We start from the raw sequence: 25,646 nt of genomic DNA, 5'->3' as shown, positions 1-25,646 counted from the left end.
AGCTTAGCTGCTTCTAGATTCCCTGATGCTATAGCTAGGGCTCTAGCAAGATTTCCAAACCCTGTAGCCCACTGTCACTGAGAGAAAATTTAAGGCTTTTAGAAAGCAAATGTTAATCCTGGGACATTTTTCCTAAGACCTCGAAGACTAGGAGAACTCCCCCATTTTAGCAATATCCAAGGATGCACTTTTAGAGAAAAATGGGATAAGGAAGAACAAGCAGGGTAGATAGAAATGGGGAGAGTGTAGAGAGCAAGGGTAACATTTCTCAGCAGAACACTTCACGCCCACTGGGTGCAGAGACTGTAAGTAAGTGATCTCATTTATCACAACACTCAAAAGAGGGCGATGGAACATCATCTTACCTTTACACATTAGGAAACTGAGGCCTTGAGATTAATTAATGTGTCTACCACTACATAGATAATTAGTGTTAGAATAAGGAATTAACTCCAGGTCTTCCTGGATTTAAAAACCTGTATTTGTGGCAGAAGTTAAATGTATTTGCTTCAGTTAGATTCATTTATATTGTATTTGATTGTAAGTGAAAACATGTTTCACATCCTTCTACGTCTAGGCACTTAGTTAATAATTTTGGGAGTTGAAAGAAGTGGTTGACTTGGAAAGGTGTGTATAAAGCTGATGGCTGCTCTGGACTATGGCCTCCACGCTCACAGGGTCTCAAGTTGCTACAACTGGAAAACAACCCTATCAACAAAAGAAATTAAGGGAAAGAAATAGACCTCAAAATCATTATTTTTCTGTCAACAGAATACTATGACAACCTTGTCAGGCATGAATATAGGAAGAAGATCCACTAAAATCAGCACATACATTTTGCTCAGGAAGTTGGAAGTCCTTTGTAGGGCATTCTTTGATTTCCCCAGGAAGGTTAGTTCTCTTCTGGGGTTTATAGTGGATGGCTTATTAAAAGCTACTTGCTTTAACATGATTTCTAAGGATGTACACATTCTTTGCAGTATCTTTTAACTCACCTTCAACTGAAGTAAAAACATCCCAAATAAGGTCAATTTTCATGTTTTTATTAATAACCCTGAGTTGAAGGTGACTCTTTCTCAGCTTACTCCTGTTATTTGCTGCAAATACTGACTGAAGTAATGTAGCAAACACACCACTGAAACTCTCAAGGGAGGAGACAATACTTAGCATTCGCGGAAAAACTGTTCCCAATTACGATGTTCCCTACAAACGCATCTCTTCCAAGTAGTCAAAAAATAGCTGCAAACTTCAATTACCTATGTTTACAATGCTTATAATTCTCTTTAATATTTGAAATAGGATATAATATGAAATAATAGCAGCTCTTCTCCGAGTAAAATCAAAAACAAAGAAAAAACTCCGTCTCAAAAAAAAAAAAAAAAAAAAAAAAAAAAACAAAGAAAAAAATAAGCTCAAGTGGAAACAAGACTAAAGACAGAAGGAAGAAACTTTTCTATTTCAACAATTGAACTACATTACTTAAAAGTGAACCCTACAAGGGAAGAAGTCATACAAACACATCTTTTACAGACATCAATTGGTTAAGAGTCATTTACTTATAAAGCAGAATACTTCATAAATTATGCTCCCCCAACAGATAAATTACAGGTGCAACAGTTGAGAATATGACATTTAATAAATGAAACTCAATAAGGCCAATGGGCCTTTTAAGTCTCTTATAAATTAAATATTTACTGAAATAGAATGACTAAAGCCCTGTATTGCAAGGGTGATACATAAGTATATGCTGAAACTTACCCTGAGTCTTCCTACTAACAGCATATTAACTATCCTAATTTTAAGGAGCCATGACAGATTGAGAAAGTAATGTAGTATAAAACAAAAGACAATTGAGAACTATGGTGTCACATTATTACTTTGTATAGCCATCATCCTAGAGTTCTTGTTAAGGAAAAAAACAGTACAATGGTATTTTTGTTTTAATTTACTTTATAGAGGCATTAAATGTCCCTATACAATTATTTTTTGTTAAAATAGTTTTCTAGATTAATGATGGTCAATGAGGGTTAAGAATCACTATTTTGGTCTTAATGATATAGTCAACCACTAAGAGAGCCTTACAGAGTCAGATCACCCAGACACCTTGTGTTAATCTTCTATTCTGAAGAGGCATTTATGCCATTTCATCAAACAGATGGTACTCAAAAGTCCATCAGGAGTGTGCAGCTGAAAGTAATACTGGATATGTAGAAAAAAGGAAGTCTGAATTTTTTGCCAATTGTACAAAGGGTGGATTCAGGTGGTGAGCTGAAATGGTTTCTTTATTGCCTATTTGTTTTTGAATTAGGATAATAAGACTTTTCTTTCATATTCTGCAACTTGTGCTTATCAACATGTGACAATCAAGTGATAACTTCATATGCTTAATTTAAAATGCCTATGTATGCACAATACCACCTAATACATAGGACCCGAAACTTTTAGAAACCCGTGTCATTCATGTATTCCTTTATTGTATATTTATTGAGAAAAAAATGATACTGTGTTCACTGGGTACTGTTTTCGGTACTGGAAATATAGTAATGAACAAAAAGAAACAAAAGTCTCTACCTTCAGAGAGCTGCTTCTCCTGTGGGGATTTCTGAATAAGAACCAGATGGAGCTTTATTTACTTTCCTTTATATACCTTTACTCATCATAAATAATTTGAAACTGCTACAGAGATAAGCATATACAACAGAAAATAATTAATATAGCTATGGAAAAAATAAAACTAAATAAAGAGTGATATGATAACCTTGGTGAACTTTATTTTTCCCTTGAATTTTTACGATGAAGGAAACTTGGTGAATTTTTAAGAAATCCAGATAAAATAGCCTGGAAGGTGATTGGAATAATTCAAAGGTAAAATAAACTGCAACTGATATTAAATAAAATTAAAAGTTGCAGTAAATTCAAAAACATACAAATCAAAGCCCCTTAAAACACTGATTTTTAAAAATCCAGAGTTGTTCCCCAGAATGTCTGTAAAGTTCTTAAAAAATTAAATTCTGGGACCCATCTCAGATCTTCTCAATTACAATCCATGTGGGGGTCTAAACATATGTATTTTGTTTCAGTATAGGACATGTTATTTTATTATAAAATTGAACCCAAGATGATGATAACTTAAACTACATCTTGATATACTTTTAAAAATAGATTTAGGGGGTACAGATGCATCTTTGTTACATGGACATACTGCATAGTGCTGAAGTCTGGGCTTTCAGTGTAAACACCACCTGAATAGTGTACATTGTACCCAACAGGTAGTTTCTCATCCCTCACTCCCTTCCCGTCCTTCCACCTTTTAACACACCAATCAAACATACGTATTTTTTAAAAGTTACAGTTCATTTAAAAACCACTGTCTGAAGGGTGGGATTTGATAGATGGCAGAGTGAGGAGCTAGGCAAATCTGCTTCCTCTCTAAAAACTTAACTGTAAAATATTGTCAGAACCCAGAGTTTTGGGACCCCGGTAATCAATCAGCATTAAGCAGTAACTTGAGAAATGTTTATTCATGAACCACTGTTGCATGTGGGGTAGGAAATCTGTTAAGAGTTATATGTATAAAAATATTGATAAGAAATTTCTAAGGTAATTTATCTTAAATTTTATGATTATTTCTAGATATATAATACATATTAGCATCAAAAATGTTTATAAAAAACCTATTCAGGGATTGTGATGCTTCCATAATTAACACAGCATTTGCAAACACTTGCACATTTTTAAAGTGCTATTTACAGAGCTGATTTTCTTAAATAGGGAAGATATTGCATTTGAAACCTTATTTACAAGAGCTGCCAGGACACTTTATTTCAACATATGCTATTGTAGTCCAACTTTATGTCATAAAATATTCACAAACATAAAACTACAAGGATCATAATTAACTAGATTATACTGCACATGGAAAATCAGAGTATTAACATCACAGCCCTTGATTTTTTTTTATTTTTTTAACCAACATTATTTAGTGATTACCATGTGCCAAACATTGTTAATTCCTGTACATGTATCAATTCATTTTAACATCACAGCCCTTGATTTTTTTTATTTTTTTAACCAACATTATTTAGTGATTACCATGTGCCAAACATTGTTAATTCCTGTACATGTATCAATTCATTTAATCCTCGAGACGCTCCTAAAATGGAGCTACTATTATCATGTCTGTTTTAAAAGATGAGGAAACTGAGAGGTAGCAAGAGGTTGAGTAACTTGCCCTAAGGCACTAAGAGGTCGTGAGAGACTAACTTGCCTATGGGTAATGGCATATAGCCTGGATTCAAATTAGCTGGCTCCCAAGCCTCATGCTCTTACCTACTCTGCTGTGTTGCCAGAGCTTGTAAACCTATGATCCTGTGTTGTGAGGCAAAATACCCAGAGGGAAATGAAGGCAGTTATTAAAGAAAAGAACACATCTTATTTTCTTTTACATACGTGCATACATATATACACAAATACAGGTCACACTCACACTCTGGCACTGTCCTCATATACACACAAAACCAAAAGAAGAAGATCACCAGAATACTAGGGATTTCTAGTTAAGCCTTTAGTGTTTTAGATTAAATTTCTAGTGCCTTACCTTAAAAACACAAAAATGAATCATCACAAATGCTGTATCATGGGCAAATGTATTGCATATATAATGTCAATCATAGGGAATACCAAAATATGTTGTTCTATAGTATAACATGTCTAGTATACATATAGCCTTTATTTACCTGTTTGAATTATTTTATTTCTAATTTAAGGGTTCTCTCTTCTATCTTAAATAAACAGACAGCAATTTCATCTTCCAGAAGATTTGTTACCTAAATCAGTTTAGTCCCATGGTGTACCTGGCCTATAATATCATGCATTCCTGCGTTTCTCACCAAGCACCTTTGTTCCATCTACAGTGACGTTTGTCTTATTTTTCTGCAGATTTGAAGGTTTCATACATGAATTTGTTATTTTACCTGTTAGTGCTGAGATATTATTTTTCGAAAGAAGTTTTTATATCAACCAAACATGTTTTATATGGCTGAGATGTTCACGTCAGGACTCTTAAGACATCCTCACACATTTATCAAAAAATTATGATAGAGCTCCACTGAACAATGAAAATGCCAAGAGACATGAAATGGGATGAAATACAGGACTTCAGAAAGCTCTCGTTAGTGAGAAAACATAGAGGCATAGAACGAGCACAAGCAAACGTCAATGTCGCCAATGAAAGACTGCAGCAGTTAAAAGAAAACTGGTAGCTAATGGCAGGCTAGATAAGAAGCAGCCCTCTCCAGTGAATCACATGATATTCCTTTCTGGGAACCCAGAGCCTGTCCCACACTTCCTAGTGTGCTTCTGAGCTAGGCTTTGCAGCAAAGAGACAATTTCATTTAACTTTTTAATTAACATGTGTCCTTGCTGATAGGCACTGTGAATGAAGCACTTTTTCCTTCCCATTATGGCTTAGAGTTTAGATTTAATTACTGTGGAAATGAATCAAGAAACGTGACTTCGGGCATAGCATTTTAAATGTCGGCAGAGTAACCATATTAATTCTCTATTTTAAAGTATCAGTGTCATCCCATCTTTATGATGAGTGATGTGAAAATAACTTTAGAAAGGAGGTTACTGTCCCAGAGACTCCGTGGGCCATGGGAATATCACCTAGTAGTTGTAATTTGGAAAGATTTTGTTTGGATAATGAGTTAGTTTCATTTTGCAAGTTCTCATAAATACTTATGCATCATGAAAATTTGTCTTACAGTGTTATATATGACATTTTCGGGGCCCCTTAACTTCAGCCAGTCAGCTAACAAAATATATAATATCATATATAATCATGCATGTCATCAAATGTGTACACAGTCACATTTTCTGAAAATGGAAAGTTTAGAAAAGTAGCCTAAAATGAGTAGGGGAATACAGATAGAGATAAAAATATTATAGAGGTAGAGAAAATTCTCTCTCTCTCATGTCATAAGCTATAAGCCATGAAAATACAGTAAAGTACTGAAATATTTAGTCCTTCAATAAAATATGTATTTTGAAAAAAAACAAAACAACCCAAAATGACCTTAGACAAAAAAAAAAAAAAAACCTTGAAAAACATGTGAGATACCTTCTCATGCAATCCAGCGCTCGGATAAAGAAGTCCTTGTGTAACTGGTGCTCATCTCTCAAGATTGAGCATTGTTCAAGTGTCACTGACATCGATGTCCTGTCTTTGGCGCTTTTACAACAGGTGAAACGAATACCATTTAGTTTGCGGCAAATCTGTAACATACGTAAAAACGAATGTTTACTGTACATTTGTAATACCGTATTACAAATTACGGTATTACTTTACCGTAAAGTGTTGGCCTCCTCCAAACACTTCTAGTCTAAACACATCAAATATAAATTTGGGTTTCTGTTAATTTATGGTAGTCAATTGGTTCAATTGGTCTTATCAGATGTAAAGGCATTACCTTTTCATTTCAAAAGTCAATGCAATGGACCTAATTTATGTAATTCTTTGTACATGAGGCATGGAACCGTTGAAGCCGTATAAGATGTGAAATATCCAGCAGAGGACGCAGCACACTACCCAACGGGGTGCCTGGTCTGCAGTGTATGACAATGCTAAACTAATTCCTGCTCAGAAACAACACCTTTATTGTAAAGAGGAAAACACAAACAAACCAAAAACAAACAAACAAACAAAATCTATATTCCCTGGAGTAAAAAGTTGATGCAAATCATATATAGCTAATATTCTCTTATTTTACATTTAAGAAACATTTGCTAGTCTTGGTTTTATGTTATGAGATTTTAAACATTCTCATGGTGCCTCACAACAGACAAGGGAACTACTCATCAGTACTAAAAAGCAGAATACTAGAAATGGCCACTGTTTATTGCAAATTGTGCTCTAGGGTACAACACTAAGAAATTTCATAGACAGTTGCACTTTTTAATAAACTTCACAGGGGCTGGGCACAGCGGCTTATGCCTGTAATCCTAACACTTTGGGAGGCCAAGGCAGGAGGATCATTTGAGCTCAGCAGTTTGAGACAAGCCTGGGCAACATAACAAAGACTCCTCTCTATCAAAAATAATAATAATAAAATTAGCTGGGCATGGTGATGCATGCTTGTAGTCCCAGCTACTTGGGAGTCTGAGGTGGGAGTATTACTTGAGCCTATGATCATGCCACTGCATTGCAGCCTGGGCAACAGAATGAGACCCTGTCTCAAAAAACACCTCCCAAATTAAAAATAAAAATAAGTAAATAAATAAACTTCACAGGAACTCTAGAGGAAGGTATAATTATTTTCTTTTTATAGATGAGGAAACTGAGGTTTAGATGGGTTAAGTAACTTGCACATAACAGAGCAGAACCAGGATTCAAACAGAACTCTGCTTAAGTTCAATACTCAAGTCTTTTAACTTCTGTTATGTTCTGTTTTCCTCTACAGTTCTTTCTTTTTGTTATTCTGATTTAAGTCAGAGAAAAATCACTGAGCATCAATACTCTCTTGTCTCATTGCCTTATGGTTAATAGGGAAATCATTCCATTTGTTTCTCTTCCATACCATGGTAGGGTTCTAATATGAAATACTAATAATCAACTTTGGCATTACAATGCTAATCAGTGTGCATTTAAAATAGATCTAATGTGATATAACAAAGGTCTTCTTTATTATCTGTCATCAAGCAGTCTTTAAAAGTTGTCTGCTTTTAAAAGAAGGTAAAATAATACAGCTAATCTAGAACTTATTACCACGTTTTAATTGTGATTCTGATACTTAAACTTAAATTTATACATCACTATTAATTTAGACCTTTGGTACTTCTATTTCCAATATAAGTGACTAGAAAATGTGAGAGCATGATTTCTTCATACAATCTTTTTACATCTAGAAAATTCTAATCCTTTCAAATAAACAGTATTTCATTTTTTAAAATTCTTAACTATATTCATAATAATAAAATAGACCATAATGGCTATTTTTGAGATACGATTTTTAAATGGAATTAATATTCCTTAAAATTTTTTGTTACTATCATATGTACTTGTCCTACTTAGAATATTTGACGTTCTAAATTTAAAGTCTATTGGAGGTAAGGGCAGTTGATTTCTGTATTTCTACAATACCCAAACTATTGATTTAACACACTTGATTGTCATTTCTCCTCTTTAAATGTTCACTTTTACTATTTAAACTTAAAGAAGATAAAACCAAATAACTTTATTTTTATTTATTTATTTATTTATTTATTTATTTATTTATTTTTGAGACAGAGTCTCACTCTGTCACCAGACTGGAGTGCTGCAGCGTGATCTCGGCTCACTGCAACCTCCGACTCCCTGGTTCAAGGGATTCTCCTGCTTCAGCCTCCTGCATAGCTGGGATTACGGGCATGCGCCACCACGCCTAATTTTTGTATTTTAGTAGAGACGGAGTTTCACTATGTTGGCCAGGATGGTCTTGATCTCCTGACCTCATGATTCGCCTGCCTCGGTCTCCCAAAGTGCTGGGATTACAGGCATGAGCCACAACGCCCAGCCACTTTATATTTTTCAATTAGAATGTAAAACATTAACTAAAGCAGTATTTCATTAAATAGATTTTTAAAAGGAAAATAAAATAAAAAAATTGACAAAATATTTCTGGAAAATATCAAAAGGAATTTCTATATTTCTTTATTTTAAAAGATTCATTAAGGCCCATGATTTACAAATAGAACATTGAAACTGAGGTATTAGCCAACAGAAATGCTACTAATCATTTATTCAGTGGTGAATTGTGAGTAAATCATATTTGGTCAGTATACACATTTCAAAAAAATTTTTAGAAATGTGTGGGATTTATAGGAAAACTTTTTCATACATTAAAATGGGAAATTGCATATATTAAAATACACATTTGTGTTTATATGTGTGTATCCTTAATTTATCTATTTACATAACTTCACAATATGTACATAATGACACATTTATGTTTGTAAATCGTCAGATGGCACGAGTATCAAACTATCTTCATGCCGTCGTGTTTTCAGTAAAATAGAAAACACAATTTATGACCTGCCATTGTGAAATTTTTGTTAGAATTAACAACCAGAGTGGTCTTTGAAGACACAAAGAGCAGCCACACTATTAAAAACAACCTTCATGTAATACAGTATGGCGCTAAATGGAACCAGTGTAAATGAGCTGCCTGAAAGCAACATTTCATATTGTTCTTCCCTGGGGCTCCAAGAAAGCAGGAAGGGAAACTAAGGAAGTTTTCCTCTGCCTTGCTTTTGGTAAATTATTTCATATGGGCTCATGGTAAATTATCCATTCCTTTTTCCCAGAAGAAAGTAATAATACTGAATTATAATTGAAGCACTGGCAGTAGGGGAAAACTTTCTGTTTTAAATGCTATGACTAGAGAATGAATAGAGTATGCTAGAAGTGTGGTTAACCTGAGCTCCAAATTATAGGAATAACACTGCAGAACTGCAAACATGGCATTTATCATAAAGATATTTAACATGTACCTTTCCTGATGGAAGAATGCATTCCTAATGAAAGGATGTTGGGGTCTGAATGTTTAACACAATTCATAAATTTCATGTGAGCTATGCCTCAATGGTTACCAGATAAGAGCCTTAAACATACAGGCATTTTTTTCTAATTCTTGTAGAAACCTGTGGTGAGAACACAGGCAGATCTTTTACCCCAAAGGCACCATTAAATGAGAAAGAGCTACACAAAATATAGCTCATTACCCCTAGAGCAATCCATCAGTAATGAATTCTATGCCAATATCTAAATTAACAAACACATTTATAAGCTTGTTAACTGAACAATATGTCCAGGAGCCTTATTGAAGCTGTGAATCAGAGATCTGATAACCACATTCTGTTGAAACCATATGTCTCTAAAGCAGCAGTTCAAAATCCTGGGTGATATGGGCAATTGACATTGCAACATGCAATATCAAGAAATTCACAGACGCTCCCTCAGAGTGGAGAACACATCTAAGGTTGGTAAGAAGAGCAAGTGAGCAAGATTCTTTCTTGAGTGCATCTTCTTTCATCTTATGTTCTAGTCTATGGATAGAACTACCAACAAGAGTAAAAATGCCTAATCCACGGAATAATAGAAGATGACAGCTGGTAACCCCAAGTGCAGAGGTTGGACTCTGCACAATAGAGAACTGATAATATTTGCTGGTTATGACGTGGCAGGAAATAAGATTTGACATGAGAGTGCTTACCGTTGCAGCCAGCCACATAATTTCTACATTCTTTCTTTTTTTGGATTGGATATTTTGATGGAGATTTTCTAGTAATGCTTTTAAATCATTTTGTTCCTGAAAATGTGAAATATCTGAAGGAGGAAAAAAACAAAGGAGAAAAATAAAATGAGACAGTGTTCACATTAAGCTGCCTATGGAGGTTTTTTCAATACGTTTATTTGCAACCACAACTTTTCTTTTAGATAGGGTCTTGCTCTGCCTACCCAGGCTGGAGTGCCAGTGGGACAAAATCTCTGCTCACTGCAGCCAAGCCTCAATCTTCTAGGCTCAAATGATTCTCCCACCTCAGCGCCCAAAGTAGCTGGGATTACAGGAGCATATAACCATACCCAGCTACTTTTTGTATTTTTTTGTAGAGACAGAGTTTGGCCATGTCACCTAGGCTGGTCTCAAACTCCTGAGCTCAAACAAACTGGCTGTCTTGGCCACCTGAAGTGCTAGGATTACCGGCGTGAGCCACTGCACCCAGCCTCAAACACAATTTTATAACAACAAATATCATCTGAAGCAGAGAGTATCTGAGGATAACCATACTTATTAATTTATCTGGTTTTATTCTTTACTTATAAATACGCTTAATTCTCTATTCTCTATTCTGTATAACTATGGTAATATCAAGTGGTCCTACAGTACTATTTTACCAGCACTTTGGACAAAGATGACAACTTCTGTCTCACTTTAATGAAAGCATAAGACAGAGATGTCATGAGATATAACTTTCCTTCTTTTTTTGCCATTGAGTAGCTAGTCTGAGTCAAGAGAATATATTAAATTGAACATCTCAGGGGTGGGAGAAATCTGAAAGTTCAAATAAAATACATGAAGTCAGTTGCTATACAGCAAGTTTCCTTGAACTCGGCACTATTAACTTCTTGAATCAGGTAATATTTTGCTGGGAGGAAGACCATACTGTGCATTACAGGATTTTTCGCAGCATCCCTGGCCTCTACCATTCACGCGTCAGTAGTAGCTTTCCCAAGGTAACAGTAAAAACGGCCTTCAGACACTGCCAATGTTTCCTGACAGAAAAATATATCCTGCTTGAGAACCACTGCCAGAAAGAAGCACAGATATGACGGAAAGAGGAAAAACATGAGGTATAGTTCACAGTATGAGATAATTGAGTAGAAAGCAGGAAATGACACTGGTGGCTCAGATTTCTACATACTAACAACCAAAGCATGGGTAATAAATGGCATACACTTTATACTAAAAACAGAGACAATGTACATTATGACACAAACGTCCCCAAGACTTGGTGAGATGGGGTTCAAGATTACAGTGACAGAAACAAGAAGACTGTCTAAATGAATGGCTGGGTAAGTACTGTATAGTATGAAAACACACTCTACTGTTGAATCCATAAACTGAGAGAGAAACTCCTGAGAGCTTTAACTAAGACTAAAAACAGGAGAAAATACAATGGACTACACCTACATTACCAAGTTTCACTGAAGAAATAGATGACATAGTCCTTTCAAGTTCACAAAAACTGACACAAATGAATTTTAGTAGTAATGAGGCTTTGTACTTTTTCAAATTTGTACCAGATGTTGCAGTTTAGCAAAACAACATTTCTGAATAGTTCTAGTTTGTGACTTTAGCTCCAGGGAAGAGAGGAAGTATCCCAGTGAACTATACTAGTGATTAAGAGCGGAAGTGGTTGGTAAGGTAGGAATTTCCATTGAAAAGAATCATATCTCATCTTGGATTTTATGATTACAGAATAGAGGAAGGTTGGGTACAATCCAGATAGTTTGAGGGAAGTGAGATTCAAAATCATCATATAAAATATATGCATGATTCCACTGAATTTGTTTCTAAAAGGGAAAGTTGTCAAAAGTCAAATCTTTACTATTTAACTACAGATGATTCTCATAAAAATGAGAAAGTTTGACTGAAGACATTGCATTGCGAGGTAGAAGCTTCTCTGATATACAGGAATTTTAACAGGACACAGCCCAAAGATAGCCTGAAGAGAAAGGGAAGGAGGCCAAATATGGAATGCCTTGAAGGGAGTCATAAAATCAGACCAGGATTTGGTGGCTAATCAAAGAAGGTAAGGAAAATAATGCTGTCTTTTAATTTATAATCATGGCATGCAAGAAATAAGAAGTCAAGTCCACCATCCCTGCTTTTAATGTTGATAAATGGCAACCAAAACAAACCCAGGGGAAGCCATAAATTAGAATTATAAGCAGCCATTAAAATTATGTGCAGGTATATCAGTGACATAGAAAGTGTCCTTGATATTGCTGAAAAGAAGAATTGGTCATATTAATGAAAGAATGTATTTGTGTAACAATGTGTGTGTATGTGTGTGTGTGTGTGCACGTGCACATGAATGCCTGTGTGTATGTTGGCTTCTCTTGGCATATGTATACAGGCAGAGTGAAACATTAGTTTAGATATTAACAGTGGCCATCTTTAGGTGTGCAACTTAGTGTAATGTTTCAACTGCCTTTTCATATCATTTGAAATGAACATATATTGTTTTTAAATAATAAGATGATTTCAAGAGCAATGAGAAACAGAGAATGTGCATGAGAAAAGGAAAGAAATTAAATTCTTTTTTTTTTTTTTAGATTCATGGTAGAACAGTTCATTATATCCTGAAGAACCTAAATTCTTATGATATAAAGACCTGAATTCAAAATGTCCACAGTCTAGTAGGGTGGGATGGATATTTAAACTGTTATTAAATATAGGAAAGTATACTGCAGACTGTGACATCACTCAGTAAAGATTTGTGAAGCAAGGGAAGCACTGGACAATTCTATAAGAATTGGTGGGTATGGGAGGGCATCTAGCAAAGATAATGCTTTGTGTCTACCAAGAGCATTTGAGGCTGAGGGGCAAATAGCAAAGGCACAAGGCATGAGCCAGTACTGCAGAAACAGAGAGTGTGCGGTTCACAATGTCCTTAGAGTGGATAGTCCTGGGGCAAGATTTATGAAGGAGAATCATGTTCTGCTATGCTGGGGAATCTGGGCTTCATTCTAGAAAATGCGGGCAACTGGTAAGTTTTAAACAAGGACTTAACCCCTTCTGGAAAGCCCCTGAGTTTCTTTCTGAAGTCAGGCTTGTACAAATGGCTCTCAAATCATTTTGAAAGCAATACAGAATAAGAAGTTTCCTTTAACTCAAGATGAAGACATCACACATGTTCTGGAGAGCTGATGCATAACAATGCAATTTTAATCAGCAATACTTTATAATGTATTTGAAATTTGCCAACAGAGTGGATTGTAAATGTTCTCACCACACACACACACACACACACACACACACACACACACACACACAAAGTGATAACTATCTGAGGTGATGAAATAGTAATTAGTTTGACTATGGTAATTATTTAATAATGGATACGTGTAACACATCATCAAATTGTATGCCTTAGGTATACATAATCCTTAATTATAAAAAATACCTCAATTTACAAAAAAAAGCTTAATTTACATAATATCTCACAGCAGTCATACACACACACACACCCCTCTGTAACAAAAATTTTATGAAATAATATTTACTTTTAGTGCATGCCTTGCACCTGAAATTTTCTATTTCATAATTTTTGAAAAATTGTAGTTCCAACACACCACATTTATTTAACATGTCATAGGATTAACATAAACCATTTGGAAAGCCCTGATTTAGGGCAACCCTATGTCCAAAGTGACTGGGGCTGAAGTGACTTTTTCACAAAGTTCATAGTGAGAGGAGGAGTCAAGGCTAAAACTTTGTCTCTTAACTGTTGTACCCGTAATTTCTCCAAAATCTCTGCTGATGTTTTTACCATTGGTACCACTAAAACCAGCTCTGGTATTAACACAATAGGCCAAATTCTTCAGAATGCTGAGACTCCAGAACAGAGCATGATTTATCAAAATAATTTTGTTTCATTGTAGACATGGAAATGTTTTAATAAGCCATTTTAAACAGACTATAGGGATCCTAAATGTAAATCAAGCACTTGGCCATCGTTTCCCCATTCCCACCTCATAAAGAGAGTGTGTTAGAATCGACAGGCATGAAATCTCATGGAAATTTCGCTCCCTCTCCCATGGTGTGCTTCTTACAAGAAAGTAATTTTGATTTTTTTTTTCGTTTGTTTTTTGTTTTTTATTTTTACATTTTTAGGCCACTATTTCTATTTCTATAGTGACAAAACTTGCTTTATTCAGAGCACACCTCTGTCAACCTAATACTTTGGTTGCTGCCATTTTATTTTTTTTCCAACCCAATAAAAATTGCAGACCACAGAAATTCAAGTCTGGTTCAGGAAAGCAGTACAATTAATAATAGCCAGTTTGTTAATAGGTGAGATTTCAAGATGTCATGATAGATCCTGATGTATCAACTGAAAATTGTGGTGTACACAGAATGTGAATTGGTTTTAGGCTTAGACTGTGTCTCCTCAAATGTAAATATAGCCAAAAAGTCTTGCTTTTGCTACTCATTCCTGCAAATTTAGACAGCACAGCTGAGTCTCTATGCATATGTCCATAATAGTATTCTTTTTTTTTTGGAATGGAGTTTAAGAAAGTATTCAGAGATAAAAGTTACAAGAATGTTTATTGCATTACTGTTTATAATTTTAAATAGCAAAAAAGCTTTAAAATGTTCATAAAGAGTAAGAATAAGCCAATATATTAATGCAAAGTAATATAAGTAAAAAGGATACACAAATGCCATATGTGTCAACATGGATATATTACAAAAACGATATTGAGCAAAAAAGAATGAATTATAGAAAGATGCATCCAAAGTAACAGTAGTCATACAGTTAAATGTGCAAAACTGTACCATATTTTAATGGATATATAAATATAGAATAAAATGTGTATGAGGATGTAAAACATCAAATTCAGGGTATTGGTGTTCTCATAGGAGGGGAGGGTTAAGGGTGGTAAGCCGGAGGGGTACAAAGGGAGCTTTCACCCTATCTGTAAATACCTGTTTCTTATGAAAATTCCAAAGCTGAGCAATGGGTTCCCAAATGTGTGCTATTTATGATTTGTTCTTTTTTGTTTGTTTGAAACTTTTATAATTGCTTTTCAAAAACAGCACTGAGCCAAGATTCCAGGAAAATGATTTCTAATGCCAACTCTCCTGCTGCTTTGACGTGTAGTCTTGGGCAAATTGCTTAACCCTCTGTCCCTATTTCCTCAACTGCGAAATAAGGACAAGAATCCGGTCATGCGTCATTGACTAGTAGTGGAAAACAATGAATAAAAGCCTTGGCAGAAAAGGCTACATTATTAAATTCTGTGTCACCTCTGAAAAACAGAAGAAGATATTAGTAGCACTTAAAAAAGAGTTCATAGCCTCAGAAAGGAAGCTACTTTCTCAGGTAAAAGTCAGAATGTATCCAAAGTAAGAAAAAATCTCCTCACACACATGCAGTTACATACCCCAGTCACAAACATTCACAAACCCTGCGACTGTTCTCCCACCTCCCCAGTGGAACACAACAATCAAGTTGAGAGTCAGGTGTTAGGACCTATTTCCTCCTTGTTAGGTCAAATAGGTTTCTTCAATAAGAAGAGCTCTGAATATGACATTGACCTGAATCACAGGCAGGGTATTAATAAGGAAACAGGAATGGAACCATGGCCTTTTAGCTCACTGAACTGTGATGCTAATGATGTCAAATAGCTTCATTCTCTTATGGCCAAATAACTGTGTAGCCAGAAACTGTTCCAAGATGAATCAGAAATTATGGTTGCCTTCCCAGTTCCTAATCTACTCATTTCCCACACGAAGTGGCAGATACAAAATTTCCATGGGAGGCACCACACTCTCACTCTGACGTCCATTGGTGTGATCCATACCCCTTGAAATCAAGACTAGTTCAGGAATGGACATGATCTAAACCAGATGGCACTAAACTCTCATCTCAGCAACTGTTTTAAGGATATGCAAGTGGCCTGCGCTATTCCAGTTGAGCGAAGCCCCGGAAGAGGAAAGGAGCCTCTTCTTAACCCTTTGGTTGAGTGTGGGGTTAGCTCATGACAGCCATCTTTTAGCCTTGAGGAGACCAGATGTAGGATAAAATTAACATGATAAAAGATAAGACCAGCCTAATGATAAAATACAAAGGAGATTTTTGTTTGTTTGTTTGTTTGTTTTTGTTATTTTGAGGCAGAGTCTTACTTTATCACCCAGGCTGGAATGCAGTGCTGGGATCTCGACTCACTGCAACCTCTGCCTCCCTGGTTCAAGGGGTTCTCCCGGCTCAGACTCCCGAGTAGCTGGGCTTACAGGCACCCACCATCATGTCTGGCTAATTTTTGTATTTTTGCAGAGATGAGGTTTCACCATGTTGGCGGGGCTGGTCTCAAACTCCTGACCTCAGGTGATTCTCCTGCCTTGGCCTCCCAAAGTGCTGGGATTACAGGTGTGAGCCACCGTGCCTGTCCTGAGATACGTTTTATACTGCTGAGTCACTGAACCAACCTTCTCTTGAAACCTACCTTACTGCTAGACTTTTCAGTGAGGTTTATCAGCAAGTTTTCTTTATTGTTTAAGCTAGTTTGAATTAAGAGTTTTTGTCACTTGCAATCAAAAGCATTCTAAGGTAAGTAAATTGTTACATACGTATCTTAAACACCGACCAGCCATAGTACAAATGTGTACTGTTGATTTAAAATGAGGAAAGGACAAGTCAGAGTATTTCTGGAGGGCAGCAAATCTATCACACCTGCAGTGATGGTTTTAAAACATGGTCCTACATTCTTCAACACTTTTTGTTGAGACGTGGAATGTATGTCTCCTCAGGTTGAATCTGGGTGGGCTTGTGACTGTCTTGACTAATGAACTATGACAGAAGTAATGCTCTGTGGCTTCTGAGGCCAGGTCTGAATTGATTATGCCTCTCCTGCTTAATTCTCTTGGAACTTTGCTGACTGTATTCCTCATTTTGAGATGCTCCCTATAAGAACCCAGCCACTATGCTGGGAGAAGCCCAAGCCACATGGAAGGTCTTGTTTAGGTGCTTAAGTCAACAGTCACAGCTGAGCCCAGCCTTTGAATCAAGTTAGCCCAGGTGCCAGAATGTGAGTACAGAAACCTCCAGATGCCTCCAGTTCTCAGCCCCCAGGTACTCTTCCTTCCATCTGAAGGTCATGGACATCGTGGAGCAGAGACAAACCATCCCCAGTTTCCCTTTCTGATACCTAACCCACAGAATCTGTGAGCATAAATAAAATCATTCTGACTTCATAGCAGTAAACTTGAGGTAGCTTGTTATCTGGCAATAAATAACTAGAACAGAACAGCTAAAATAAAAACAATTTAAAGAGCTTGTACTTCCAAGTGTGAAAAAAATAACATGATGAACACTGCTTTCTCTGCCTACTCTGGTGAGTACTATATTCTGTAATATCAAGTCTCTTCTACAATTAATTCTAAAATAATTATAGTTAATTGTACCAGCAAGCAGACAAATGCAATTAGGCAAAAGCCATTGAGATATCTCAAAATTGAAAGTTATGTTGTTCTAGATGCTGTAAAATCTTGAAAAATAAGAAAAGACAAAACTCCACCGAAACCAGCTTTATTAAAATTGCATTTCTAATTTTCAATTTATGAAGATGGCAATACAAAAAAAAATCAAATGTCAAGATCCCAACCTTGGTCTGAGTTGAATAATTTTGACCTACACACTTTCAGTGTCTTGTCTTAAACAAATTTCAAGGTTGCATCACCCACGGCAAAAGGAAAAAACAAACTTTAAAAGTAATTTTTAAATTATATTCAAAACAATGTATTAAAAATTATTTGAAATTTCCTCAATCAACATTATACATTGGGGACTATGGAATATGGTGTGCAGGGAGAAGAATATAACGATAACATATTTTTTCCTGCTTATATTTTTTTAAAGACAGAACTCATAATTTGATTCCAGAATTTCCAAACAATTTAAAGTCATGTCAAAAAATCTAAAGATGATTTGTTAAATGGCTCTCCAACTCTAAACTCTAGTCTCCTCAGGATGTCTAAGATAGTTCAAGCACAGATGATACAGCAGAATGGGAAAGAAAACAGGAGTACGAGAAGGGCTTAACACAAATCCCCAGTTCAGTCTTCTTGTGAGCCAAGTTAAACTGGGTGAACAACTACTTTTGCCCATACTCAAGTGGCCTAGGTGCTGGCACCTAAGGCAGTTGAATGGCCTCCTTTGTTTCACCAAGTCAAACTCCCTAGTCCCTGCATTTTACCCCAACAATAGCCCTAGCAATAAATGGCCCACTGAAAGTGCATTCTCCACACAGACGTCTGAAAAACAGACTAAGAATGGATTTCTTAAAATTTAGGCAGAGAAGGAATACAACTTTTGAGGTGATTTCAGTGCCCTACCTTCCTGACCGTGCAAGAACCAGACTGCTAGTGAAATACACCAAGGTCAGATGGCAGCCCAGGGAGGCAAACACATGACAAGCCCTTCTCCAAAAACCAAGGGCTCACCTTTTCCATGCCTCTCCTGTTGCCTATAATGTGGAAGGAATTAAATCACAAACTGTAAGAAAGTCAGAGAAAAGGGGAGACGGTTGAGAAGATTGGGGCTTTTTCCAATAGTCACCGTATGTGGTCTACCTCTTCAGGCTCTTGCAGGCAAGGAAGAATTAGGTCTTGAATATTTCTTACTACATAGAATAAGTTAAATGAATAATTTCTGAGATATTAGGAAAGGCATAAATGAGGTAAAATACAGGAAGATGATGAAAATAAAGCTGTGTTGGAAGGCTCCAAAATGAGGATAGAGGTAATAAGAATATGAAATCTACAATTTATTCCATTCATATGGGTCCTTTTTTTGACTTGATGTGGTCTCTGATTTGGTAATCTGGGACACTCATATATTTACAGTTTATCAATGGCAACAAAACATATTAATCTATTAATGTGCTCGCACTGTTATTTTCTGACCCACTTGATAAAGATAACTTTATCCTTGAGACTTCAATTTCTCACCCTTACTTAGCTTCTAAGGAGAGTTTCACTCTATCTGACATTCTGTGATGCAGAATTAGAATGACAAAATAAAGGTGGAAGAAAAAGTGGCCTGGAAACAAAAGGCCTTGCGGTTGTGGGTCAGCGAGGAGGAGAATGGTAAATAAAGAGTGAATGTTTGGAAGAGTACTATGCCAAATAGCTGAGTGAATTACACAGTTGGAAAACTGGATCTAAAAAGTGAAATAAGAATTTGTTAATTGTCTTTAATCTGATGTTTCATTGAAGGTTAGAACTAATGTAGTCAACCTTTAATTGTTGGTCTGATTGAACATCATACTATGATAAATATCTGAATTTCACTTCTTGTTAACAAGAAGTTTAACAAGGATTTAACAAGAAGTTAAATTTATATATTTATTTCCAAAAAGGATGATGAGTCTTAATATTTTCAGTATCCATCTTACTTTGCAGTGTGGGACCAAAGAACTTATCCTAATGATGATTTCAGGAGCTCACCTATAGAGGCATTCCAGAAAGAAAAAAGTATGCTTTGTTTAAAAGATTATCAGAGAATCAGTGATTTCATGAAAAAAATAAGATAAGTTAACATAGATTGCAAAGATTACAGAAATGACAGAGAAGGAGAGAGACTACTGGATAGAGAAGAGATGAAGTTTCGTTCAAACTACTGAAAAAAACTTCACGATCAAATTTAACTAGATTGTTGTTTGTTTCTGTTGTTTGTACACAGCAGATATATGACTGTGTTGAAAAGCTGAAAGTGTACCACAATTATCATCTTAACCATCTCTCTAATATTTATAAGTACATGTGACACATTTTAGTCACAGAAATTGACAGTGGAAATTTTAATACTAACTTCTTTTCCCTGGTGAGATAATGGTAGAATGTACTTTGAAATACAAGGTATATACAAAGTAATTATTCTGGTTTGGCTGACAATGAAATGCAGGCATTGAAAACACCAAGTGACTCACCTAAGTGAGCTTTCAATTGAATTTATGTCTTTTGATTTCATGCCACTAAGTGCAGACTTACTAGACTGGTATACTGGGAGGCCAGCCAATCTTTGATGAGTAGTAGAATCTGGAATGCAAGAGTTAGACATTCAAAAAAGATGAGAGCCTCAGTCAAGAGGAAATAATGAAGAAAATGTAAGGCTAATTGAAAGGCAAGACATCTAAGTTTGTGCCTACACATACTACAGCAGAATAAGGCTACCTAAAAGATTTGATGACTATAATTTATGAGGACCACCGAGTAACATAGATAGTAACATAGATTGATGCCTGGTTGGCCAAACAGGTGGATCTTTGTATGTGTGTATGTGTGTCTATCTTTGCTGCCTGTACCGCTGTTTGTATTTCATAATTTGATGTAGTCTAAAATTTAAGGGACATTAAAAGTCTATGTCTGTGATTTAACATGCATTGAGGAAATAAAAATTGGATATTATTTCTTCTTACTTTTTCTTTTAAAAAGCAACAGAAGTACTTCAAAAGATAGTAAAAAATTCTCTCAATCTTTTTAATGCTAAAAAGGATTAAAAACTTCAAAAGGTTAGTACATCAGAGTTTCTTCTGCAATTAGTTTAAAATAAATTTGTAATTACAAGTGTGTAAAAATATATGTATGGAAAATAAAAGCATGGTGCTGGAAATATTCAAATATTTAAAAATCTACAATCTTAAATTCAGTGCAGAAGCCATTAGACAGCAATGGTGGAGCAGCAGCATATAAATTAAAAGAACATTTGACTGGGAGTCAGAGAACATGGAATTTAGTCTCTGTTCTCCTACTAAAGGGTATGTGAACGACCCTAAGTCCCTCATAGCAAATGATGGGGTTGGACTAGGTCAATATTTCTTAAACTATGTCCTGGGGAACACTTACTTTAAAAAAAAATGAAAATGAGGGTTTCAGATAATTTTTTCTATTCCCATAATGAAAAAAAAAAAAGCTATTTTAAACAAAATTAATTTAGATACTATAGATTAGGGTGAGCAAACTATGATTTGCAGGCTAACCCCAGGTCATACATTTTTTAATTTTCGTAAATACATTTTTATTAAAACTCAGTCATGTTCATTTTTTACTTTATTTTATTTAATTAATTAATTTTTTTGAGACAGAGTTTCACTCTTGTTGCCCAGGCAGGAGTGCAATGGCGCGATCTCAGCTCACTGCAACCTCCCCCCTTCCTGGTTCAAGCAATTATCCTGCCTCAGCCTCCTGAGTAGTTGGGATTACAGGAGCCCGCAACCATGCCTGCTAATTTTTTTTTGTATTTTTCAGTAGAGACAGGGTTTCACCATGTTAGCCAGGCTGGTCTCAAACTCCTGACCTCAGGTGATCCACCCGCCTCAGCCTTCCAAAGTGCTGGGATTATAGGTGTGAGCCACCACACCCGACCTGATTTACATACTGTCTATGGCTTATTTTACACTATAGTAGCCAAGTTGAGTGATGACAGAGATCATATGGCCCACAAAGCTAGAATTATTTACTATCTGGCTCTTTACAGAAAAGGTTTGCCAGCCATCCTACAGACTTTCTCAGAACCTTCAATGTGATAATGTGAATTCCAAAATAATTTCACGATTTAATCCTTGTATCACTCAACAATTATTAACAGAAATAATGTTACTTTTCATAGTCTTCATTAAATTACTTCCAAGATCCAACAGCTTATACCACGCATTCAACAAATGTTAATGGAATAGAAACAACGTGCTTGTCCTCCTGGAGCTTACATTCCGGCAAGGAGTCACTGTCAAATAATGTAAATGACATATTGCATGCTGCATGATGGTAGAGGCTATAGAAGAAAATTAAGAGAGAAGGGTTCCAGGGGGAAAGAGGTTGCAATTTCAAAGAGGGTGTTTAAGAAAGGCCTTACTGAGAAAGTGACATTTAGGCAAAGACTTAGAGGAGGTGAGTGAGTGACCTCTAAGGGGCAAGGCATTTAAGACAGAGCAAAGAGTCACTAAAAAGTCCCAAGAAACAGCAACAGGTCCATGTGGGGCAGGAGTCAGTGTGGAGCAGAGTAAGGAAAGAGTGAGAGAAAGAGGTAGAGAGGGATAAAAGGATCAAAGGGGTTGACTGTGTGGGTGCCTTAGAGGCCACCGTAAAAATGTAGGTTTTTATTCTGAAAACAAACAAACGACAACAACAAAAACAACAAAACTAACAGCATTGGGGTTTATTGGAAAAGTTTTAGGAGACACATAATGAGACTTTCATTTTAAAATAGTCACTTTGGATGTAGTGGATATGAGTGGACTGAACGAGAAGCGAGAGAAGAAACAAAGATGCTAGGAGGAAGCTGTTGCCCATACCTAGAAGAGGTAAGAAGGGTTGTAGCAATGTAGGTGATAATAACTGGTGGCATATATTTTGGAAGTGGAGCCAGTAAAATTTTCTGATGGACTGGAAAGGGGATGTGAAAGAAGGGACTCAAGGGTGGCTATTTTTTTCCCCAAAGCAACTAAATCGTTGAAATTGATATAAATGTAGATGGGGAAGACTGTAGGAAGAACAGCTTTTTAAGGGCTTATCAGGAACAAAGATTAAGGTGTTAAGCAGGATACAAGAGTTTAAGAAAGAGAGATGGGCTGGAGATGTAGATATGAACACGGATAGTTAATAGCAGGTATTTAAAGTAACTAGGCTGTGTTCAATTGGGGAGCAGAGTAGACATCCGTGGACTGAATCCTAGGCCACTCCAAAATTAGACGTTGGAAAGATAATGAGGAATAGAGATTTAAAAGAAGCAGCCATAGAGCAGGAGAAATCACAGACTGTAGTGGCTAAGAAGCCAAGTGACAAAAGAAGGAAAAAATAACCATGTCACACTTGTTACTAGATCAAGGAAGATGAGGGCAAATGACTGAGCATTGGGTTTAACAATGTAGGCTCTTGACAAAAACAGTTTCCACGAAGTTACAAGGGTAAAAGACTTACTGGAATGAGTTTAGGTGAAAAAATGGGTGGCGAAAAATTTTAATTCCACTTTTATCTACTCTTTTTGGGACATTTTCAAACTTAAGCTTGTCCTGCAGTATTACATAAAATTTCTCTCAATTTCCAATCTCTTTTACACATTTTTATATGTCTATGCAATGACAAATATGAATATATGAAGAATTCCTCAGTGGTCTTGATGTTTCCAAATATTCATGTTTTAAATAAAATATGCAAAATATTTGGACAACTGACTGGATTTTTCATTTATATATTTGGGTGTCTACATGGTATGACAGTTGAGATGTTTATAAAACAAAGTTATTAAAAGTAAATTTTGTTTATTACTCTGTAATAGTCTAATGTATAGTTTCTGCTGGAATTATATTCATGTGTTAATTTAAGAAAATCCTTGTATCTTCTCATATCTTTAAATCCTTATGTCTTCAAGTTTGTTAAAAATACCATATAGGCTGGGCACGGTGGCTCAAGCCTGTAATCCCAGCACTTTGGGAGGCCGAGACAGGAGGATCACGAGGTCAGGAGATTGAGACCATTCTGGCTAACATGGTGAAACCCTGTTTCTACTAAAAAAAATACAAAAAAAAAAAAAAAATTCTAGCCGGGTGAGGTGGCAGGCACCTGTAGTCCCAGCTACTCGGGAGGCTGAGGCAGGAGAATGGCAGGAACCCGGGAGGCGGAGCTTGCAGTGAGCTGAGATCTGGCCACTGCACTCCAGCCTGGGCGACAGAGTGAGACTCCGTCTCAAAAACAAACAAACAAACAAACAAAAACATATAAAGCCCTGTAATATTAAAATTATTCTTTGTGTTTAGGAAATTCAGATACACTTACTTAGCTTAACATTATAAATCAAGGTAATCTCACATTGAACAGAATCATCATTACTGCTTAGTTGTTTTACATATACGTTTTGCTTAGGTCATTCAACTATTAATATTTGTTAAAACAACAGATAAATAAAAGATGAACAGTTTTAACATTCTGGGCAATTTCATCTTCTTTTACACTCATGTCCAAAGTATAATGCAGTACAAAAACGTAACATTTAAAATTTGACAGCTAACTCTATCACATATTATAAATCCAAACAAGTGGTTCTCAGGTCTTACTGTGCAGGCAGAATTACCAGGAGGGCTTGGTAAAACACAGAATCTTGGCCCTACAGCCAGATATGGATTTGCTTGAAATTACTCTTGTATGTGTAAAATGCAAGGAAAGATACTGAGTAGCACAGGGGTCGATGATGCTGATCAATTGCTGATGTGCCCTCATTTCTATATGTACCATTCCCCATTCTGCTCTTTATCACAGGAAACCTCATTTTCCAGGCTAACTTACACTTAACTCTGGGCAATGAGGAGCCAGAGGGAGAGTCAAGGGCAGGAGGAAGATAGAAGCCAGCCTGTTGCTCTCCCACCTTTCTGCTTCTTATGGGCCCCTGGAAGTGGTTATGTCTTTTCTATGGCTCCAGCTCCCACTGGGAAACTTTTGCATTCACGGTCCCAGGTTTTGCTAGACAGTCCTCAACAACATTCTAGATCCAGAGGGATAGCCCCAGCTTTTGGCCTCTGGTGACACTACCTCTGACGTTTGTCCTTTTAGCACCTGGGTTAGTAGCAACTCAGTATTGCTAAACTCTTGGTGACTTCACCAAACTCTGCTTAATCTGTAAATTCCTAGACTTCTTGATTTCCTGTCTGGGGCCTGATGAATACTGCCAATGAGCACTTGGCATCATTTTTAAATTTTACCTCAGTATAGCCTAGGCTAATATCCTAATTCAATTGCCCTTCTCTTGCTGATCTTGTTTGCAGGTTAACCCCTTCTTGGATAAGCTTGACCTCCTCCTCAGTTTACAGACAGTGAAAATGATGCAGAGAGAAAAGAGATATTTGGAAGGGAGAGTATGATGATAAAGCGGCAAAGATTAAAAGTGCTTTTTTGCCGGGCACGGTGGCTCAAGCCTGTAATCCCAGCACTTTGGCAGGCCGAGATGGGCGGATCACGAGGTCAGGAGATCGAGACCATCCTGGCTAACATGGTGAAATGCCGTCTCTACTAAAAAAATACAAAAACCTAGCCGGGTGAGGTGGCAGGCGCCTGTAGTCCCAGCTACTCGGGAGGCTGAGGCAAAAAAAAAAGTGCTTTTTGTCACTGTTGAACCTTAGTTGAGAGAAAAATGGCCACCTCTGAAATCACTGTTCTGTAATGTGGAGAGGCTCTCTTAACATTCAGAAAAGATCTCTTTATATAAATGTGAACTGTTCAGAGGAAACTGAGTATTACCATGTATGGAAAAGTGATTAATAACTTAGAAATTACTGTAGAACCTGGGAAATAGTTAACATATCAGAAAGTCTCTGTGCTAATCAGAAACAA

At 36.4% G+C, this 25,646-nt stretch overlaps 1 protein-coding gene across 8 annotated transcripts in view; it reads right to left on the bottom strand.

Annotated features, from left to right (window-relative positions):
- INPP4B (inositol polyphosphate-4-phosphatase type II B) overlaps positions 1-25,646 on the bottom strand; it is an 817,532-nt gene that overhangs the window by 51,441 nt on the left and 740,445 nt on the right. For all 8 annotated transcript variants that reach the window (XM_050791144.1, XM_050791150.1, XM_050791147.1 and 5 more), the window contains 2 exons: positions 10,251-10,363; positions 6,122-6,276 (listed from right to left, as the gene is read on the bottom strand). In XM_050791144.1, coding sequence (XP_050647101.1) covers positions 6,122-6,276; positions 10,251-10,363 — 268 coding nt within the window. The remainder of the gene's footprint in view (positions 1-6,121; positions 6,277-10,250; positions 10,364-25,646) is intronic.

The sequence above is a fragment of the Macaca thibetana genome, chromosome 5, assembly GCF_024542745.1.
Source record: "Macaca thibetana thibetana isolate TM-01 chromosome 5, ASM2454274v1, whole genome shotgun sequence".
NCBI lineage: Eukaryota > Metazoa > Chordata > Mammalia > Primates > Cercopithecidae > Macaca > Macaca thibetana.
This window is presented reverse-complemented; position numbering and strand designations above follow the sequence as displayed.